Source organism: Triturus cristatus, chromosome 6 (genome assembly GCF_964204655.1).
Source record: "Triturus cristatus chromosome 6, aTriCri1.1, whole genome shotgun sequence".
NCBI lineage: Eukaryota > Metazoa > Chordata > Amphibia > Caudata > Salamandridae > Triturus > Triturus cristatus.
This window is the reverse complement of record NC_140589.1, coordinates 624,509,887-624,532,790: the sequence shown is the minus strand read 5'-3', so window position 1 is coordinate 624,532,790 and position 22,904 is coordinate 624,509,887. Positions and strand designations below refer to the sequence as shown.

The 22,904-nt window shown below is 48.8% G+C and overlaps 1 protein-coding gene across 1 annotated transcript; it reads left to right on the top strand.

Annotated features, from left to right (window-relative positions):
- The first annotated feature begins 335 nt into the window (after positions 1 to 335).
- On the top strand, positions 336 to 4,364 carry POU3F2 (POU class 3 homeobox 2). The gene has a single exon (XM_085611123.1). The coding sequence runs from the start codon at positions 411 to 413 to the stop codon at positions 1,560 to 1,562; it is 1,152 nt and encodes a 383-aa protein (XP_085467249.1). The 5' UTR covers positions 336 to 410; the 3' UTR covers positions 1,563 to 4,364.
- The last annotated feature ends 18,540 nt before the right edge of the window (positions 4,365 to 22,904 follow it).

Sequence of the window (22,904 nt, the reverse complement as noted above, 5' to 3'; positions counted from 1 at the left end):
GCTATGGAGCGCCCCTTCTGCTCCCCCAGCCCTGGCTGCGCAAGGTGTCTTATCCAGTATGGGGCACCCCCTGCACAGAGCAACGGTATGCACCTTGCTCCCTGTCGCTCCATGTGGCCTCACTGAGCGGCTCTGGCTCGAGCACGGCGGTGGGCGGAGCCGAATTTCCACAGCCTATTGGCTCTTGAGTGGGGGGCATTCTCTGATGGGGGCGGGATACCCGTGTCCATCAAAGCCTTTCCCGGCCAATGAGCGGGAGGCATGAGCTGAGGCGTGCCCCTGCGCTCTGCCAAGCAGGGGAGGGAGGAGGGGACGCCGGGAGCCCCCGAGGCGGGCGAGGGAGCGAGCTGGGGGGAGCTGTCAAATGCGCGGCGGCCGGGAGGCGGTGGATCAGTGCAGCTCCGAGAGCCATGGCGACCACAGCGTCCAGTCACTACAGCCTGCTGGGCACCGCCGGCCCCATGGTGCCGCACTCAGAGGCGGGCAGCATGCAGCAGCAACAGGGCTACCGGGACGTGCAGAGCGACTACTCCTTACAGAGCCATGCGCACCAGTGGATCGCCGCCCTTTCGCACGGGGGCGACGGGGGCAGCCCGTGGGCCAGCAGCAGCCCCCTGGGCCAGCAACAGGACATCAAGCCCTCGGTGGTGCAGGTGCAGCAGCAGGCAGTGCGAGAGGAGCTGCACGGGGGCGGGGGGCTGCAGCAGCAGCAACACCAGCAGAGGGCCACGCACCTGCTGCACCAAACGCACGGCACTCACCACAGCGCCTGGAGGCCCAGTACCCAGCACTTGAGCGGCATGACGGGCTCTGGGGGCCAGGGATCGCTGCTCTACCCCCAGGCTGGCACCGGCTTCACCGTTAACGGCATGCTGGGATCAGGGGGCATGCACCACCACAGCGGTCTACGGGATGCGCACGAGGACCACCATGAGCTCCCGCACCCGCAGCACCAGCACCCCTCCCAGCAGCAGCACCCCTCTCAGCAAAGCCACCACGACCCGCACTCGGACGAGGACACCCCTACCTCGGATGACCTGGAGCAGTTCGCCAAGCAGTTCAAGCAGCGCAGGATCAAACTGGGCTTCACGCAGGCCGACGTGGGGCTAGCGCTGGGAACGCTGTATGGCAACGTTTTCTCGCAAACAACTATCTGCCGCTTCGAGGCGCTGCAGCTCAGCTTCAAGAACATGTGTAAACTCAAGCCGCTGCTGAACAAGTGGCTGGAGGAGGCCGACTCGTCGTCGGGCTCCCCCACCAGCATCGACAAGATCGCCGCGCAGGGCCGCAAGCGCAAGAAGCGCACCTCCATCGAAGTGAGCGTCAAGGGGGCGCTGGAGAGCCACTTTCTCAAGTGCCCCAAGCCTTCGGCGCAGGAGATCACGGCGCTGGCAGACTCCCTGCAGCTCGAGAAGGAGGTGGTGCGAGTCTGGTTCTGTAACCGGAGACAGAAGGAGAAGCGCATGACCCCCCCGGGCGGGGCCATGCCAGGGCCCGAGGACGTGTACGGGGCAGGCAGGGACACGCCTCCGCACCTTGGGGTGCAGACTCCGGTGCAGTGAGCCCCGCTCTCGCTGCGGATTCTCTTTTGTATGTTCTCCTCTCTCGTGAAAGACAGGGCACCGGACCCTCCGGGCGGTGGCAGGTGCAGCCCCGTGCGCTCCGGGTGTACTGGCTGGCAGTTCCCGGCTGGCGCTGGAGAGGAGGAGTGAGCGCGATGGGGCGGTGAGGCGCAGCGCCCCGCAGACAGATAGCGCCTAGGGTGGACGCGGGGCAACGCGCTCCTGATGGGCACAGCCTATGAGGTACAACCACTCAGAGCCCCACAGGGATTCAGAACCAGAAACTGTCAGAGAGCAGGATGGAACCGTACGAATTTGCACTGCAAGAAAACTGAGGTTTACATGATTCAGTTCATGGAGATTAGCGCTCTTTTTCCTACCTTCGTTTTTAAAAATGGACTTGCAATTTTACACAGGGAGTGTTAGCCAATGGGGCGTCTTCGGAATGTTGAAGTGATATCCTTTCAGTTATTTTCCTAAATGTGTATGTGAACTTCTCAGAACGATGCAGCACCCACACTCACAGATGTATACACTGTACTATATATTATGTGCCACACGCACGTATATGGGTGTGTGATTGTATATATAAACTGTGTACACACGGTCATATACATGTGTGTGTGCTATGTGTGAATGCACTCATATATACGTACACGTGTGTGTGGCACGTGTATGCATTTAAATATGTTAGCAGTCCACCAATTATACTTCGAGGCTGGGGTGGGAGCAGGCATCACGTTTGCGGCTTAGTTGCAGCAAAAGCAGACATCGGTGGCCTGTCAGGAGAGAGGACGGAGGCTGTGAATCTATAGGCGCCCTCACTGCTTTATCCCAACAGGTAAAGTGCGCTACGTCTCTGGGTCCCCATCCCGTGGCTGTGCCCCGGAAGGACACTAGCACCTTGGAGAGGGTCAGAGATAAGAGGCACGCGAGCAGCTTCAGACGCACATGCCCGCTCATACTCTCATCCCACAGAAAAGTCCAGGCCACGCAAACTCGGGTGCCTACGTCAGCCCCTAACCTGTGATTAATTATAAGAAAAACTCTTCCAGAGGGGTTGTCAAGCATAAACATTGTTTGAATATGTTTCCCTAGTTGCTTCTATTTATTTCTGCTCTCTTTCCCTGGTGAGACTCCTGCAGGGCATATCACAGTTTTACGGCCCCTTCCTTGAAGAAATAACTGGAACAAGGAAAAGTAGTATTTGGTTTTATGTTACACTTTTTGTCCTATAATAGTTCCACGTCCAAACTTCTATTCGCAAAAATACAGAGTCCAAAATATGTGACGCTAAAATCTCCATCTTTCTTATGTATTATTTTACAGGCAGTTTGACCTGTAGTTTGCCTCATTCCACCCAAACCCAGATGTTTTAGGGCCAGGTTAATGTACTGTTCTAACTCAAGTGCTGGCACATAAGGGGGAAAAGTGCTTGATGGCGCTTTAGGTGCAGGTCATTTTTTTGTGGCAAACTACTGATGTTAAGATCAAGATTTTGATCGTCCATGTTTTGGAAAAGCATCTTGCCAAATATGCTTTCACGTACTACTTCCGGTTCTGCAGAAAAAGCATTTCTGGGCCTCAAGTAGTTGTGAAAACTCAAGAAGAGGAAGAGGGGCTTGATGTTTCCACACACCAAAACAACGAAAAAAGCAAACACACGCTTTGATTCTAGGTACTTATTTTTCCAACCTTCCGGTTATATTTTTTATTTGGGGGAATGTTTTTAAACAATTAGAAAAACAAAAAAAAATTGATTGGTGGATGCTCAAACTACTTTCGGCCACTTGTTATTAACATTCCATTCCACAGTTTCTGCTCACTGTAGTACGCCAGGCAGAGACCAGCCATTTGCATATCAGATTTTAGCCATGCCTGTGGACACACACACTGATAGTAGACGCACTCCTAGTTCTAAAGACATTGAAGGCTGTCCCTTCCACACTGTAGTCTTGCTGCGCCATCGCAGTTCTCACTTCCCATCTCTTTCCTCAGACACAGCCGTGCCTCCAGCCCCGCTGTCCGCGAGATGCTGCTCTTGTAAACACGGGCACGAGCTCCCGGATATGCGTCATATCTCTGGACAGGTCTAGTGCCCATCTACCCACGTCCCTACCCTCCAATAGACGGAGATTAAGATCAGGGCCGTGCCCTGCAGACCCCACTGCTTTTATCACCTACTCTCAGAAGTTTAAAAACACACACAAAGAAAAAATAAATAAGTGCGAACTATGTACATATGTTTAATAATTGTCTTTAAAAAAACTAAAGTTTTCACGATTTTTCTTTTTGTCTATTTTATTTTTTTAATCGCTTCCCAGGGAAATATTTGCATATAATTTTCAAATGTCCTGTCTCACTCAGTGTATATTTATTTCCGTTCAAGCGAAAAATTGTCCCAGAAACATATTTTTCCCTTTAGCTTTAAATGAATAGGTGAACAAATTCTATGCGGTGCAATTTTATGTTTTCATTTGTGTTCGTTCTCTTTAAAATCTTTTTTAGAAAAAGGGGGTTCCATTCGGATGTATTTGTGGGCAGAAAGGGATAAAAACACAGAGATCCTTATATATTTATGTTAAAGTAATATTTTATTATCTGCATAAAAGAGAAATGCACAAGGCCTTCATAGATTCTTCGAATTATTCAGACGCCATTATTTTATTTTCAGAGTAGTCGTGCTAAGGTGCATTAGTCTTGCAGTTTCAATTTTGTGCATTTGCAAATCGTTTGCTAACGTGTAAAAAACAAATCCTCATACTTTCTAATGAATTTTTAAATAAATTTTATGCATTCTGACGGTTTTCCTGTTTATAACTTCTGGTCTGTTGGCGCGGCCCGAGGAGCCGATGTGGGGGGATATGTGTAACCGTTTGCACCTGTGATTTTTCAAAGAGGGATGGTTAGCGGGGGTGTCTTGGGGTATCCGTCTTTTGTTTTCATCGAAGTGTCGCTCCGCATTCTTCCTGGTTTGTGCCTCTGCGTGCTGGTTAGCGCCTAGGCTCCCCTCCCCCGCCTTTGCCCCCTTCTTCCTCAGAGGGTCGGTTTTAAAAGGAACCGTGAAAGGCCACATTATGGCTCGGGTGAGGGGCCCACCCCATGTCAGGGGCACCCCGCCCGCACAGGAGGTTCAGGGACACCAGGCGCGGGGCACGCTGCCTTCTCAGGGGCTGAATTGCTTTTCCCCCACCCTCGTGGCCTGGTCCGAATGACATTTGTGTATTTTCGGATACGCATTTAATTAACGGGGCTTCTGAAAGGCTTTCGGTGGTCTGCTGTACCCTCTGTTTGGTGATGTATGTATTTTTTTATATTACTGAGTGTTTATGATGAAATGGTTTTAATTAACAGATAATAAATAAGCCCAAGGCATCCTCTGTTTGGTGACGCGCTTTGATGACGTTCTGAACACAAGGATATCCGCCTTTAAGGCCTAGTGTCTGGCCTTGACGGGTTTCATCCGGAGCCAAGTCCGTCAGACATGTTCAGTCACCTGATCTAATGAGGTAGGGTGACGGTGGGGGGCCGGGCCTGCTTTAAGCGGGTCTGGTCCATAAGTATGTAAATGATGTATGTTTGGGGGTGGCAGCATGAGTACTCTGCAGGAGGTATCCTTAGACAGAGAGGGGGCGGGGGCTGTCCTATGTGGGTCTGTGTGTGTAGTGGACGAATAACTATTGTCACCCTCCCCCTACCTTTCCCCCTGTAAGAGTAGATGAAGTTCTCAGCACCCTGTCTGTAGGCTGGCGCCCATGCCAGTGGGCCCTGCTGCCAGCTCTGGATGGTCAGTGTGCACCGGCTGTGCTGCTCTCAGGCTGGCATAGCCGAGGCCAAGTTGGCGCTAGGCTGGCATGTCGAGGCTGGGTAGCATGGCCTAGTTACTGATGTCAGCCAATAGCCAGGGCTGTGCAAGGTAGCCTGGCTGCTGGGATGGTGTTAGGCAAGGAATGGCCTATGCTGAGTTGGGTGGACTGCCTAAGACTGGTGGCATGAGCGGTTTAGGCTGAGTGGGGTGCCCTTGCTGCGTCCAGGCAGGCAATGGTTAGTCCATGCTGGGGAGCTTGGCCTAGCTGCTGGGTTGGGGCATGCAAGGGACAGTCCAGGCTGGGTTGCTTGGCCTAGCTGCTGAGTCGAGGCAGGCGAGGGATTGTCTAGGCTGGTGTAGGCTGGTGTGCTTGGCCTAGCTGCTGGGTTGTGGCAGGCAATGGATACTCCAGGCTGGGATGCTTGGCTTAGCTGCTGGGTTGAGGCAGGCAAGGTATGCTCCAGGCTGAGTGGGGCTCCTGTCTGCTGGATCCAAGCAGGCAATGAATAGCCCACATTGAGTGTGGCGGCCTGGCTGCTGGATTCAAGCGGACAATGAACGTCCAGGCTTGAATGGCGTGCCTTGGCTGCTGGGATGGGCAGGCCAGGGCCCCACTGAGCTCTCCCAGTGAAGACAGCCGCTGCACCGACACATCTCCCCCTTTACCCTGACAAGAATATTGGTAAAGCATCTAGGATAGGCAATGCCGGGCAGTCTGCAAGTAAGAGAGGGCAGAGACACAAACGAACCCGCTGCCCCCTCAGCCTAATTTGACTCCTGGCTCAAGCTGGCCAGGAAGCCCCTCTCTGCGCGCTGCCCCCTGTGTGCTGTGCACACAGCCGGCATCTGCTCGCTTTGCATATGTATGGGAGGCTCCCGGGCCAGTGTGGCCTCCTCCTGCCCCCACTGCGCACTGCCCGTCTCCCCTCGGCCCTTCTGGCAGGCTGCACACTGGCCGCCTGCTCTCGCCTCGGTGCCTCCTGTTTATGGGAGCCGGGGACAACGGGTGATCGATTACAGGGCCTAGCACCAGGCTGCGTGAAACCGCGAAACCCTTCGCCCCCCACAACCCCGTGGAGCCATCCACTGCTAACACAACGCGCCGTGGCGGCGCGTGCAGCGCCCGCCTCTTCCGTTCTGTTCCCATTGAGCACCTGTCTGTTCAGTTAGCCACTTCCGGACGTGGGGTTCAGTGAAAAGGGGATACAGTCATTGGTCCTTTAGAGGGAACGAACAGGGACTACCGACAGGAAGTGCATGGGCACAGTGGGCTCTGCCCCAGGGCCTAGCCTTTCTGGGGGCCACTGATCGAGTCAGCTATGTTCTGCAGAGTCTTGCCCTGATGACCTTGGATCATTTTTAAACAGATTGTCACATATAGCGTTTTTCTATCATTTATGTTTAATGTGTGAGAGTATATTGCAGACAAAATCGGTTTGTTTCATGGAACATCCATATACACTGCTTCTTTGAGATTACAACAGGACCTCACATATGAGAAACGGGAGGGTGTGACAGATTATTTGCAGTAACATTAGTGAGCTGCTGCTGTGTTACAACACTGAAAACACACATCACTATCCCTGAATTGCAGATGTGCACACATTTAGAATTTGACGAAAGAAGCCATGAAAGAGCTGACACTGAATCATAAAGTTGAAGCTGTTCTGAACAGGGGCCCCAAAATACATTTGGCCCAGGGCCCCCAAAATCCCCAAAACGCCCCTGAGTATATATATTGGAGAGGCAGGCAGTGTGTTACCTGCAGAGAATGCAACTTTCTCCGAGGGGGATGTGTTACTTTGAACGTTTCTTCTCACCAATATAGACATGAAGTACGTCAAAACCATCAAAACGCGTGCAGAAAAAACCTCAACTTAAACAGGCTTGCAGCTTACAATGCACAAAACTGACAGAAGAAGTGTTTTGAGGCTGCCTCCCTTCGGTGGCCCAAAAATATAATATTCTGTTTGAGCCTTTGATGCTTGCTTTTCAACGTATGTTTTAAGGTTACAGGGTCATGAGTGTATGTGTTTTTTTCTTTATGGGAGTTTATATCTTTATTTGTGTCTATGTTTGTGCGGTGGGTCGTCCGTGCGTGGCGTGTGTGTGTATCTATCTGAAGAATGCGTGTGCATTCGGGTGCCTGCCTTCATAGGTCCAGAGATATTTTCTGCCATGAACTTTCATGGTTTGCTTTTAGCTATACACTGTTTGCTCTTTATTATATGTGCAGGAACACATGCGCCTTTGCACATGTGCTTCTTTTTGTGTCAGTATCTCTGTGTATGGTCATGTATGAGTTCCTCTCGTGGCGTGTGCGACTGTTTTCCTGTACTTACATATGACGTTAGTGTGTGTGGGGGGAGAGAGAGAATGATGCTTGTGTATGCGGGTCTATACGTTTTAGTTGTATGAGTGTCTGTGCAGGTGTGTACTTTATGTGTATGCTTCTGTGTGTGTCTGTGTGTTTATGCATGTGTCTGCCTCTGTGTACATAGACAGGCCTATATTCTTGGATTATAGTTTCTTATTTGTTCGCTGTAAAACTCTAATCCGCTGTGTAGAAGTTGTGGACTTTTATCCTGCTTTGACTATGTTGTCGTACTTTCTAGCGCCAAGAGGCAGCGTGTGTGTGTAGCCGCGCTCCATATATCCCTCTCAGGTAGACAGCTGTCTTTTATTGATGGTCTGCAGGTGTCACATGGAAGCTGAAGTACTTTTTCAACTGGACGCGTTTTTGTGGATTGAAATGCGCTATGTCGCAGTTTACTTCCCCGGGGTGCGTTGTCTGTCACATCACACGACAACGCCCTGCCTTGTCAGAGGTAATAAGCGCTATATAACAACCTAATTTTAATACGTATAAGAAGAGAGAAAAAGACTGGGTAAACTTTACGAACATGCTAGACCGTGTACTGAGAAGAGTGAGGAGTCACTCCTTACACAGGCAGACGTACGACATCGGTAGCTGGCTCCAGTACTTTCCCCAAATAGCTATATTTAACCATGGCGTCCTTGCTGCCACCGCCACGCGGGCGTCCTCTGGGGTGTTTGCACCCTTGGCCAGCCGTCCCTGCAGGGAATTTACCGAAAACGAGCAATGCTCGAGGCTCGCCAACCTCAACACATGCCGGGCCCGTCCACCTCGAGCGCAGACACCGTTTCCAAAACTCTGAGGTGCTCAGAGACCTGCGTCTTGTGGCATCTGCTCATCACGGAAAATAGAAAACAGAAGTTTTTATTGAAGAACTGGCTCTCAAATACCCTCTCAGCATTAAGGCTTCTCTTTGAAGCAGCCCCTTGGGTTTACCGGCCCCCGCACATTGACTGCTTTCCGCCTCCTTCGGTGTTTGTATTTCACGAATGGACAGCGCTGCCCTGTTTACATGTCACATTTACAAGCATCGATCCCCGGGTGAACGTGGCGCCGATACCAATAATGCGGGAACATAAACGCTTTTGTTGAGAACGAAAACAATACTGCACGGCAGAAGAAAAGGGTGTTCCTTGCGGGGGAGACATCTGATTCTATTCACAGACAATTGAAGAGGGGCAAACCAACAGACGCTAGCACTGCGTATAGTAGGTCAGCAGAGTAAAGCCAGCAGAGAAGCAGAAGTCCACTTCTAACAGCTGTAGGTGAGGTTTGGTGAACTAAAAATAAATTATTCGGCAGAAAATCTGTAAGAAAAAGAAGGCAGCAAATATGAAACGAAAAAAAGAAAAATAACAGAGATAGGAGAAGAAACAAAATTAACACATACAGGTGAAATATCAGAGGAAAAAAGAAAGACAGAAAGAAAGAGCAAGGTTAAAGAAAAAAGATAAATCAGAAACAAACGAAAGAGGAAGTAAAACAAGATGACATAAAAAAAGTGAAGAAAGTAAGAAAAGAAAGTCAGAAATAGAAATACAAAATTGAAGGACAATAAAAAAAAGGAATAGAGTCTATGTTGGAGCTGTCGATTAGATGCATGCTATGTCGTCTCCAGTTGGCGCAGTCTAACGCAGGGCTGTCCTGCACACCTTCGGGTTGAGAAGAGGCACTCAGCGTGGTCTCGGCTAGGCTGTTCAGACTGCTCCTGACCCCCAGACTTATGCCCCCTGAGGGTCAGTGTGTGGAAGTGCGAGGCGCGCACGCGGCCTCAGAGAGACAGCGCACGAGGCGACGCTTGAAGGCGCGATGAAGGCAGGAGACAGGGAATTGTTGTTTCTCCTCTTGAGCCTGTGAGACTGTCTGCGCTGCGCAAATCTGTATTTTAAAGTGTTTTATAGCATGAAATAATGTTTATCTTCTAATTGTATGTGTACTTACAGGCCAGGCCGTTCGTGTTGAAATGTTGTCAAGCACAAATTGAGGTTTAATTCGATTTACAAAACAAAACGCATTTGCACTGCAGAAGTCATGCATCCTCTGTTTGGGATGGGAGAACAACCACGTGGAAGGCAGGCCCACTTTTGAATTATGTGGTATGTTGACCCGGGGACCGCAGGCAGAGTTATAGTACTAATGAGTCTATGGGGAGGGGGGGGGGGGGTCATGGTGGGACAGTTGGGAAAGCAAACCTGTGGCACATGCAAACAAAATGTTCTAAAGGTGCCTAGAAAGTGGTTCAGTATACGCACGAACGCGGTTCTTTGAAAACGTTAGATCCAAAAAGAACCGTACAGTTTTTGCTTAGTGTCTACAGCATGAAAACAACCCAACACAACCTGAACAACAACACAGCCAGGGTCTGCCCGGCAACATTGTCATGGTCAAACAAGCAACACAGCCACTGCTTGACAAACGTTACAGCGAGAGGCTGAACGGTAACACCGACAACATATACAATCATGCGCCACATGGAAACACTCCCCACGTTAGATAAAAGAACAAAGACAACACTCTTCCATCCACACACCCCTCCCGGCTTAGCGTGCTGCCTAGGCAAGCAAGCGACCCAGTGCAACAATACAACACCATGCACAACACATCACCAATCCCTGACAGAAACACAGCGAGGGTCTGTGCAGCACCATGGCCAGGGCTCTCACAGCAGCATTGGGAGCGTCTACCCAGCAGCAGAAACGCGGTCTAAACAGCAACAAACAAGGTATGCCCAGCTACAACCAACAAGAGCAGCACACCCAGGATCAGTTCATACCACCATCACGTGCCAGCATCGCTAATTCACAACCATGGTCTGCCCGCCAACACAGCCCACGCCTGTCCACTGACACAACCCGGTGCTGTCCAGCATGCTCTTACCTCTGCAACACGACCAGACGATATCCAAGAGCGCGACAAAGGCGATCTGTCCAGAAAAAAACCCAACGAAGCACTGGCTGGGGGTTACCAGACATGCAACGAGGATACATGGGGAACACACTACTTCCGCCTGTCCAAAGCAACACACCAGTGTACTCTTGCAAGCTCGGCACCCCAGCCAGGACCAGGGCACGTGCACACACCGACACTCCATTAATCCTTACGCTTCCAGCGCCGTGAGACGAAGCTCCTTCGGTCTGGTCAGTGACACATACACACACTATATTCTTCTCTACACAGTTCTCCATCTTGGGCCACTCACACCCCAGCTCTCTGGCCTGGGTCACTCAGCCACTCACACCCCAGCTCTCTGGCCTGGGTCACTCAGCCACTGACAGCACAGCTCTCTGGCCTGGGTCACTCAGCCACTGACAGCACAGCTCTCTGGTCTGGGTCACTCAGCCACTGACAGCACAGCTCTCTGGCCTGGGTCACTCAGCCACTCACACCCCAGCTCTCTGGCCTGGGTCACTCAGCCACTGACAGCACAGCTCTCTGGCCTGGGTCACTCAGCCACTGACAGCACAGCTCTCTGGTCTGGGTCACTCAGCCACTGACAGCACAGCTCTCTGGCCTGGGTCACTCAGCCACTGACAGCACAGCTCTCTGGCCTGGGTCACTCAGCCACTCACACCCCAGCTCTCTGGCCTGGGTCACTCAGCCACTGACAGCACAGCTCTCTGGCCTGGGTCACTCAGCCACTGACAGCACAGCTCTCTGGCCTGGGTCACTCAGCCACTGACAGCACATCTCACCGGCCTGGGTCACTCAGCCACTGACAGCACATCTCACCGGCCTGGGTCACTCAGCCACTGACAGCACAGCTCACCGGCCTGGGTCACTCAGCCACTGACAGCACAGCTCACCGGCCTGGGTCACTCAGCCACTGACAGCACATCTCACCGGCCTGGGTCACTCAGCCACTGACAGCACAGCTCACCGGCCTGGGTCACTCAGCCACTGACAGCACAGCTCTCTGGCCTGGGTCACTCAGCCACTGACAGCACAGCTCTCTGGCCTGGGTCACTCAGCCACTGACAGCACAGCTCACCGGCTTGGGTCACTGACACTTACACCCGATGTATTCTTCCCTCTGCAGCCTCCTATCGTGGGTGAGTGGCACTGGTACACGCACTGTATTCTCCCCACGGCCCCCTGTCCGGGGCGCGTGTGTGTGGGGGAGGGTGAGGGCATATGTGCTCTACACTCCATGCCCTCTGGCCTGGGTCAGTGGCACACACACATGCTGCATTCTCTCCACAGCCCACTTGCCCGGGGGGCACACATTGTATTATTGCATTCTCCTCTCCACAGCTCCCGACCCTGGCTGAGTGAGCGTCTGGTAAACGCAATGTATTCTCCACACACCCCATTGGCCTGGGGTGGTGGTGGGGTGGGGGCACATTGTGTTCTACACTCCATGCTGTCAGGCCTGGGTCAGTGGCACACACACATGCTGCATTCTCTAAACAGCCCACTGGCCTGGGTGAGTGACACTGGTACATGCACTATATTCTACCCACAGTCTCCTGGCCTGGAGGGGGGGGGGGGATTGTTTTCTTCACTCTATGCCCTCTGGCCTGGTTCGGGGGGGGGGGGGGGTGATCAACAATCCATGCCTTCTAGCCTGGGACAGTGACACATAGGCACGCTGCATTCTCCCCACAGCCCCTTGGCCTGGGGGGCACATTGTGTTCTACTTTATATGCTGTCTGGCGTGGGTCGGTGACACATACACATGCTGCATTCTCCCCACAGCCCCCTGGCCTGGGTTAGGGGGAACGCTGAGGAGGGGTAGGGGAGTGGCACCTTAAATTGCACACTCTATGCATGCCCTCTGGCCCGGTTCGGGGCTGGGGGGGGGTTTGATCAACAATCCATGCCTTCTAGCCTGGGACAGTGACACATAGGCACGCTGCATTCTCCCCACAGCCCCTTGGCCTGGGGGGCACATTGTGTTCTACTTTACATGCTGTCTGGCGTGGGTCGGTGATACATACACATGCTGCATTCTCCCCACAGCCCCCTGGCCTGGGTTAGGGGGAACGCTGAGGAGGGATAGGGGAGTGGCACCTTATATTGCATACTCCATGCATGCCCTCTGGCCCGGTTCGGAGGGGGGGGGGCAGTATCTTCCCACTCCATGCCCTCTGGCCTGGGTCAGTAACACATACACACGTTGCATTCTCTCCACAGCCCGCTGGCCGGGAGGGGGGAGGCCGGGGCACACATTGTATTATTGTATTCTTCTATCTACAGCTCCCTGATCTGGGAGAGTGACACTGGTACACGCAGTGTAGTCTCCCTACAGCCCCCTGGTGTGGGGTGCATTGTGTTCTCTATGCCCTCTGTCCTGGGTGAGTGACACATGCACACTCTGTATCCCCCCCAGAGCCCACAGGCCTGCGCTCGGGTGATATTGTATTATCTTCCCTCCTCAACCCACTAGCCTGGGTCAGTGGCGCACACACATACTGGATTAATACTTACACAGCCGCCTGGCCTGGGGGGCACATTGCGTTCTACACTTCATGCTGTCTGGCTTGGGTCGGTGACACATACACATGCTGTATTCTCCCCACAGCCGCCTGGCCTGGGGGGCACATTGCGTTCTACACTTCATGCTGTCTGGCTTGGGTCAGTGGCGCACACACATAGTGTATTAATACTTACATAGCCGCCTGGCCTGGGGGGCACATTGCGTTCTACACTTCATGCTGTCTGGCTTGGATCGGTGACACATACACACCTTGCATTGTCTCCACAGCCCAGTGTCCCGGGGGACACACATTGTTTATTGTACTCTCCTCTCCACAGCTCCCTGGCCTGCTCGAGTGACACTGGTACACACAGTGTAGTCTCCCTACAGCCCCTGGGGTGGTGGTGAATAGTGCTCTACACTCCATGCCCTCTGTCCTGGGTGACTGACACATGCACAGTCTGTTTCCCCTCCACAGCCCACAGACCTGCACCTGGGGGGTCATATTCCCTCCTCACCCTCACCCTGGGTCAGTGGCGCACACACATACTGTATTAATACTTACACAGCCCATGTAAGACTCTGATCCCTGGCATGTGTCCACGACATAAACACGCAGAATGCTTTCCTTCACGTCTCCCTGACCGGGCTCACACCTGGGTCACACATGTTATATGAATACCTCTACCCAGCCCAGGGAGTACTACGGTTCTTGGCCTGCGGTACTCTCCCCATAACCCCTTGGCAGACAGCCTTGCTCCCCTCAGCAGGCAAAGGGTCACACACTGCCACCCAGATTTTCTAGCGCTACATGCAGGGTTTGCATTACTTTATACAAAGCAAATCCTGCGCAAAGCACCGTTGTGGTATTTACTTTCCAATGCATAGAAGGACTGGAATGGGAGAGTTGGCCAAAGTAAAGCAATATATGCAACTCGTTAGCATGTATAGTCTATAGCGTTTTTAGTCTATCTTGTGCACCTTTTGTAACTCACCTGGGGGCATATCAGCAACACCCGGTGATAATTATCGCTCAGCGCTCTTAGCGTGAGGATAATTATCGCCGGGTAACGTGGATTTTTATCGCTGAGATAGCGTGCTATTAGCATCGCTTATCTCCTCAGCGATAAAAATCCTCACGCTAACTGCCTAACGTGAGATTATCGCTGGAGATCCAGCGATAATCTCACGTAGTGTGGCGTTAGCTTGTTGATAGGGCCCCACAAACTTAGCCATGATATCCACCTTCCATAGGATATCATGGCTAAGTCAGTCCTGAAGCAGGCGTAAGGAAAGTAGCGATGCTATGCTTCATAGCGTGGGGCTTGATGATAGGAGAAATCAACATTTCTCCTGTCATGTTAGGTCAGGAACGCCCACTTTGCATCTCATTAGAGATGCAAAGCTGGGCGTTAGGAATCCCCACGCCAAAGCAAGGTTTCACGCGTTAGCGTGGCCTTGCTAATTAAGTGATAAAATTATCGCCACTTTTCGGCCGAAGCGCCAGCTTGAAAATATGCCCCCTAGTTTTTTGTAAAGCGCCCTGACACCTTTTGGTAAAGTTCGCGCTATATAATACTGCATGTGTTTGTACTGGAAGTCACCCCTTCCAGAAAGAAATCAGTGCTTGACAGAACACCCATGCCCTTGCATCCTAAAGCGCGCCAGCTCTGCTGGAGAAAAACAGGCCGTATCCTAGCAGATGTAACTTGAACGAATGAATGTTAAGTCTTGTAGAGGACGACCTTTTCCAAAAAGCGTCAAGGCGCTAGGGATAAAACCGCTTGTTTTTTAGCCTCCCTATGACGCAACACAACACAGTGCCCCAACTTTTTGCTGCTTAGCTGTTACCTCACATTGTAGTAAATTTACCCCCGAATTATCCCCCCCACACAGCCCTCTGGACTGCCAGGCACGCACTCACAAAGGGCCTCGCAGTGTGCCACCCCTCCCGCGCCTCTCGGCTGCTGCCTCACTCATTAGGAACCTCATTTGTGCCGGATTGTTTGGGCGGACGAAGGTTGGTTTTATTGCGCCGAGCAGCCCCGCGCACACGCACCACTGATTAACTGTACATATTAAATAAAGTTGTTTGTACACACTGTCTTGCCCCGTATAGGCAGAGGCGTATTATTCTAATTACTCTAATTAGAGCATTGAAATGTCTCCCCTTCATGTGGAGAGGCAGTGATTAGTTCTGTTGCTTCTGGGGCCCCTCTTCCGGGGGAAGGAGTTGATGTATGTGCAAACGCCTTTTATCAACCTAATGAACGGGAAGCGCACCCACGCCAGTGAGGCCCAACCCTGCTGTCCAGGTACCCAGCCGCTGCCTCACAGAGCCCTGTGACGCAGATAAAAAAAACTGTGGCGCAGGTAAAAAAAAAACGACCGCATCCCTCCCTCCAAACTCGAGAATCCCTCACACCTGCACGTGGTCTTGTTTATCTCCACCCCTCCATTCTCCCCAAGCGTCATCTATACCCAGAGTGTTTTCTGTGCACCTCGCGCCACGAGCTCCGAATGAATGTTACTATTAATTGATAATATCAGCCTCAGCTCGATAGAGGTTATACTTCGATAAGAGCTCCTAATTAAAACCTTAATCCCCCCCCTTGATATTTTCTACTTGCGTCCTTTTTTCACTAGTCGGGAGAAGTTCAAAGTTCGATGCAAAACGTATTACATCGCGGGCTATTAATGCGTTATCTTAATAACCATCTTCGCTATTGATCGAAGATACTTTTTTTCGCTCTGCCCGCGCTGTTTATCTGCGCTGTACTCAAGTAATGAAACAACACATTACAGGAAGGAAGGGAGGGGGGGGGGGCTTCGCACCTTGTCTACAGAAGTTCCTGATTATATATGTCTTTCTTAGAGTCTTAACCACCTTTACGCGCGATGGCCGAACTCCCGGCTTCCAGTCATTTTAATTAGACTGAAACATGGTGTAGCGCAGCGTTCGATGGAAATCGCTTCTGGGAGCTTTCATGTTTAGCCCAGCCTTGGAACAAAACACATTTGCGTAGGCATATTGTCCTAGGAAATGTCAGCCAAATCGAAGGTGGTTTAACATATCTTGCATGTTGCGTTTTGGTCTGGTTTCAACTTTGCTGCTGCTTTTAGTGGAATTTTAATTGGCCACGCGGCTTCACTTCACTCCCAGGCGTTGGTGCACTGTTCTGCTCTCTTGTGTCCTAATTGTGTTTCCTTTCAAGCACATCAGCAAAATGATATCATGAAACAGAGGAGGGAAGACCAACCAGAGAAGAAAGGGGCAACTAACTAGGGATAACTGCTTTGTGGCTTGTTGAAAATAGCCCAAAAACCTGAGAACCCCTCTCACCCCCAATAAAAAAGCACCTTTCCCTTTAAAAGCACAGCCACCACAGGAAAGCACCTATGGACAAGCTGGCAACCACATATGCATGGCGAGGGGGGATCAGGAGAAGTAAGGGTCGCAAAAAACGAATCTCCGGGGTTTCCACTGAAAACAGCCTGGTAAAGTAAGACTTTTTTTTAATGAATGTTTTCACATCATTCTGCAAGGCTCCTACATGGGTCGAAGGGACAATACAATGCACATTATGTTCCGACAGAAGGCTTTATTTGAAATAATTACTCTATGCATTTCATAGTGTATATATATATATATATTATATACATAAACACACACACACATACACACCATGGCAGTGAAAATATATGTGTTCTCCAGTAATACATTTAATACAACAGCACTAATAAATGCACTTTCACACATCTATTATTACAGTAACACATTTAACACAACTGCATTGATAAATGCACATTCACACATTTATTACTACAGTGTAAAGTTCAGAGGGCAGTTTATTACTACAGTACAGCAAACCTGACAGCGATACCGTTGCCTGCATTCCAGATGGCACATTACAATTACGTAACACATGAACATAATTCTACAAATGGACACAAGGCCTCTTCAATGTGATGTTACCTCACGGCACAGTTTGAACCACTTGCTTCCTTGTTTTGGTTAAATATCTTTTTTGAAAAACAAATACATAACAAGGACATGCCAAAAAATTATGCGTACAGATGCCCAGAATGTAATACGCTGTTTATTACCCTTGTTGAGGAAACGGAGGAGCATCTCCACCCACTCAAGGCTTTGACTCTGTCTATCTTCACCCAAAAACACAGTCAAAGTGCAGTTATGGTTGAAGGTTAACACAGAAAAACCCATTAAATGTGCAAGTTATGATCAGGGGCACAATCCATTGCACAGCATCCATTCAATCTATACATCACACCCCAAATGCAATGCTCATGACCTCCCACTAAGGAAACAGGTTTGATTACAAATGTTGTAAATTATCTTACACATCAGATTACACTTCATATTATCCTTCCCACTGCAACGCCGGCAACTAGGAATGTGCTATCATTATTTGCATTGAATATGTGTTGTTGTTTAATTACATTTTATTTTTAGGTGTTGTTCTTTATTGGTAAGAAAAACATTGTGGAGTCTTAGGCATTGCATTTGGTGTGCGAGTCACAGTTTGCACGGTGCTGTATGAGTTACAGATTGTGCCCCCAACCACAATTTGCTAATTCACAGTTTTTTTGTTTTTAATTCACAACTATAACTAGACTTTAACTGTGTTTTTTAAAGTACATTTTTGAGTTTTTTTTAATTTTAATCACATTAATGTATTACAACAAAAACTAGCCATAACTTTACTTTACCCTTTCACATTTGTTCAGTAAATATTTGTTTTTTTGATCATATCCAATATCCAAAAGTTCCCTGTGCAAAACCCATCTGTGGACAGCCAATCCCTGTTGCGTATGGCCTTCCGTCTCTCACAGCCGGATTGGGCATGGCTATTTTAAACAAAACATCATACAATGTGCATGATCCACTTGAATATGAGGGGAGTCCAATGTACAACAAGTGCGCCAGATCTGTGACAGAGTTTCCAGATGATTCATGGAATGTCAACACTCTTTCCATTTAGATTAACTGTCTGTGCACTTTACTGATGTTGATAACTTAATATTTGGGCACCCACCTCATTCCTCCCACTGACATACATTGTCCACCCCTGCAGTGGGCAGAGTAGTATTGTGTATAAACACATTTTTTAATCTCACCATTTGGTGTGAGCATTCTTTAAAGTATTCTACAGATTAATGCTAAATATTTTTATTGGGCTCTGTTCGCTGCATATGAAGTCACATGACCACGCTGAACATCGCCTGTGGTTGCATTTTGAGCCTCTCATGCTTCTGTGTCTGCAAACCCTTTAGTGTCACTCATGAGAAGGCCCGAAGGGCAGAGCACTGCTATTGATCAGTGCCAAATTATGTGGCCTAATGGCTAGAACGGTCGACCTCAAAGCTGGGGAACCAGGTTTGCGTCTCAGCAGAGACACTCAACATCCTGTGACTCTGGGTAAATCACTTAATCTCCCTGTGCCTAATAACATGAATGTGTCTGTCTGTAACACAACTGGTGCTTATGTAAAGTACTCAGATAACTTTGGGTCGAGTTTGCGCTATATAAAACTCCACCCCCCCAAAAAAAAACCTGTGGAGGCTCCTTGGCAGACGAAATTTCGCACCCCCCTCGCAGATTATCTCCTAATACCCAATGCACCGGATTTTTTTCCAAACTGCCAGCTGCCAGAAGATAAGCTTTTAAGAGACAAACTGTTATGTGAATCTGATGTCTCTGGTTCATGTACTTTAAGTTGTTAATGGATACATTACATTAATGCAATATTTACTCTATAGAGTCTTTAATGTTAAGTTTTTGATTCTTTGGTTAATTTTTTCTATCTTTTGGAAGCAATATTTAAGAAAGCTTGATTGTAATTTTCTTTCAAGATCAAATCAATATTATTTTGATCCGTTGTTGCGGGGGCCCCTAAAAGGAGTAGGGCCCATAGACCAGTGCCTACTTTGCCTATTGGGTAATTTGGAAGTGCTATTGGTTATTTAGCTATGATTCCTTTCCTGGCGCATCTTTCTTGGTCTTTGAGATCAAAGGTACCAAGAGGCCCAGCCTGGGTCGGTAACTGTTTCCTGTGGCTTCCAGTAATTCACGCTCCAATCCTAAACCATGGGATGTTTGGACACATCCGGTAAGTGTAGGCATTAGGCAGCTCTGCGTATGTTTTCACCCCCGCCCCGGAAGTGCAGGAGTTTACTGATGCTGCAGCCAGTCCTGACTGCCTGTCAGTGCGAGAGCTACCACCACACAAAGCACAGGGGGAGCCCGTGTTCAGGAGTGCACTTCCAAACATTGTTCGTTTGGAGATTTAGGGGAACAGAGATTGCGCCCCGGAAGTGGTGCCGTATAGCTAGTACTGTGTACATGGTAGTTTAGATTGCTAACTAAATGGCTTTGCAGCCTCATACAAAACATAAACAGAAAGCGTCTGCCCCCACAGGCACGGAATAGTACTGTCAGGGATTGCCAGCGGCTCGAAGGTTGTCCTGTTTTGTTACTGGTTCTGGAATAAACACATATCAAGGAAAGGCCAGCGGTATCACACACAGGAGCCTGATATGATGGATCGAAGGGCTGTATCCTCTCACCTGCTACACTCCCAGATCACAGGTGAAAACAGAGACCACCGCTCACCCAAGAAAGAGATCCTAGTGAGGGTATTACTTGGTAACAAGCGGCCACAGGGAATAGACGCACCTCAACGCGACTAATCACACCCGTTATAGACACCGCTGTGATATGCCATGGTCTCTCGATTGTGTTCAGCACACTTGCGCTTCAAGAGGCCTGGTCTGTTCTCAACAAAACAACACATACAAGAGCAAATATAAACCATAAGCAACTAGCGAAAGGGTCTGATTGTGCACCATACCTGGAGCGTTTAGCCGTTTGTAAGTATATGGCTACTTTTAGAAACACCAGAATCACCTTAAACGGAGGGTGGGGGGGGGGGGGGGCAGGTGTGTGACCAACCTGCCGGTTCCTCTCTCTGTCCTGACTGTTTTGCTCGCCTCAGCCCCTGCACACCTTTGCCACAGCAACGGCTACCAGAAGGGGAGAGGCAGGAGTGGACTGACGAGAGTGGAACAGTGGAGGAGTTGACAGCAATTGGGTATATTATATGCAACCCCCCCCCTCCACCCCCCCAATGATTAATTTATTGTCTTACAAATAGGATCCGGAAGTCCAATTGTGTTTGGAAATATGGCTATAATAAATAAAGGGGCAGACAAACCCATGCAGTCACTGTGATCACCATCAAGGTGGGACAAAATGGCTGCCTCGACAACCTGGAACTGAAACTCTTGTTACAGAAACATTGAAGACAGTGTTGTTGCAGAGGTAATGGTGATAACGATGTCAGAAAGAGAAATTACATAATTAATCATCAGAAAATATAGACCATAATGTACTACATGGAGAGTAATAGAGGTTTACATCCTACTTAAAGCCGGAGGCTCACAGTAGCTCGATTTAAATTGAAGCTAATTGTGAGGTCATCGAGTGCAACATGTCACCATTATGGTATCATTAAAGGCCACGTGTAAAGTTGGCAACAAATTAAGTACAATAGAAAAATACTAGTGGTTTGATAACTATAAATTTAAATAAGAATAATAGGCTGATTGAAACGCAGTAAAGGCCTACATTTCTTTTTTTACATTTATTTTATAATCTTCGTGTAGCTCTTTTCAGTACATCACAGACGATATACAGCTAACAGAAAGCAATATTAAAATCTACTCTCGTATTTTCCAAGTTCCTATTTTAACGCAAAGATTGCAGACACCATGTGCTTTCAAACCACATTATGGCATTTCATAAATCTATATAAACAAATGCAGTTGAATTACACGTCCCAGAGGTCTCAAGATGAAATTAAAAATATCATGTCATCCTCAACTGTTCTTGACTCTCATTTTAAGAAAGCTGGTGTAGCAGGGAACCGCAAACTTCCTACAGCTTGGAATAAATTAATAGTAGGTGGCTCTGTCTCAAACATATCTTTATTACCGTCATATTTCTACAACTCGTTAGCCAGTTTCGGCAAGTTCTTCGGTAACCAATTTAATAGCTGACTAATTCAACATTTCCATAATTCTGTTAACAGTGGTTTATATCTCACATACATGAAGTATATATTTTTGCAGTCTTGCTGGGATTAGCAGAGTCTACAGAAAAGGCTACATCTAAAATACATATATCCACAGCCCTTTCCATGACATGTTAATGCGAGTTTTAGATTCGTGTGTAAGTTGTTTTTGACAAACCCATTAAAAAAAAAGTCTTCTCGTCAACGCAATTCAGCAGCTTTTTAACAGTACTATTCCAACTCCTTGACATCACTTCTTCGAGGCACCTTTTACTGCTGGTAAAGTGGTTACATGAATTCATGTTAACTAAATTCGGTGCTCCATTAAGGAGTGCTAGTGTGGTTCCGCTTGGGAGTCCTAGGCACAATGCTACCATAGCCACGGCATCACTACTTGTCATGGAAACATGATTATTAATATTATTATGTTTTTATATAAGCACTTCACATCCACGTCTTCTGTTTCTAAGCACGCTGTATGTGGTAATCCCTTCAAGTTGATCATAATTTAGGTTCCACAAATTATTCTGCTGTTAATGATTTTCACCCATACACGAAGATAGGAAAACACCTCTTTTCCTTTCTGTAAAAAATGGAAACAGGTCTGTTGATTAGTCCATGTGCTGTCTCCATGCCTTCCGAAGCAATACCTGTGCAGGGTGACTGCATGAGAGCCCTGCATGTAACCGGGCTCTGCAGTCATCTCAAGCTCCTTTCCATTCACTCACCAGAGATGGCCTTTGGGCAGATAGCGCCCTGGACAAAACCACATTTGGCACCCCCTCCCCACCGTCGCCAGTATGTGGAGCAAATGGGAGGGCTGGGGGGCGTGCGGGGGATATGAGAAAGGAAGGCCATGAGGAGAAAACAGAAAATGTGGATACTGGAGCCAGTGTTTAACACACTTTTCTTTGCAGTCAGAGGCGGACTTCTGCAGGCAGCTCCTGTGCCCCTCTGAAAGTTAGTGCCCTGGGCGTGGGCCCAGCTCGCCCACGCTGCAGGCCGGGCCTGCATCCACCCTTTAGTCAGGTTAAACACCCTCAATTTTGCCTGAGCAAAAGTTGTAATCCGTTTTTGTGTTTCGTGTTTGGAGTATTAAGAGCTATTTGTTTTAGGTCCAAATGTAATCTTGCTGACTGTGCTTGCCTCTGATTCCATTAGGGATTGGATGTGTGAATGGTTCTACATATTCGTTATGCAGGAGTCTGAAATGTTTTGCAGGACTTCGTAGTCTAGGGCTCTTAACTAGACAAATTTCACACAAGGATTAACATTCACAGTACTTGAATATCACTGTGTCTTACTGCAGTTCAAATGTAGTAAATATCAAAATGCGACCTTAAAAAAACTTCAGATAAAAAAATATTATTTTATTGTATACATTGCTACCCAATGATGCACATAAACACTATATGCATCTAGGTTGAGTGAAACAATTTTCATATAATAAATGTGAAAAAATACTAGTTCATGGACCAAAAATAAATGCGGATACACAGAGATACACTGAGAAACAATTAAAAGAGGACAGCAATGGTAGAATTGCCAGCAAAAAATAAATATGGTATAACAACAAGCCTTAACCTTAATTTATCTGAACATAGTGGCCTTTTTGGGTGCATCACTACAGGAGTGCTATTCTGATACA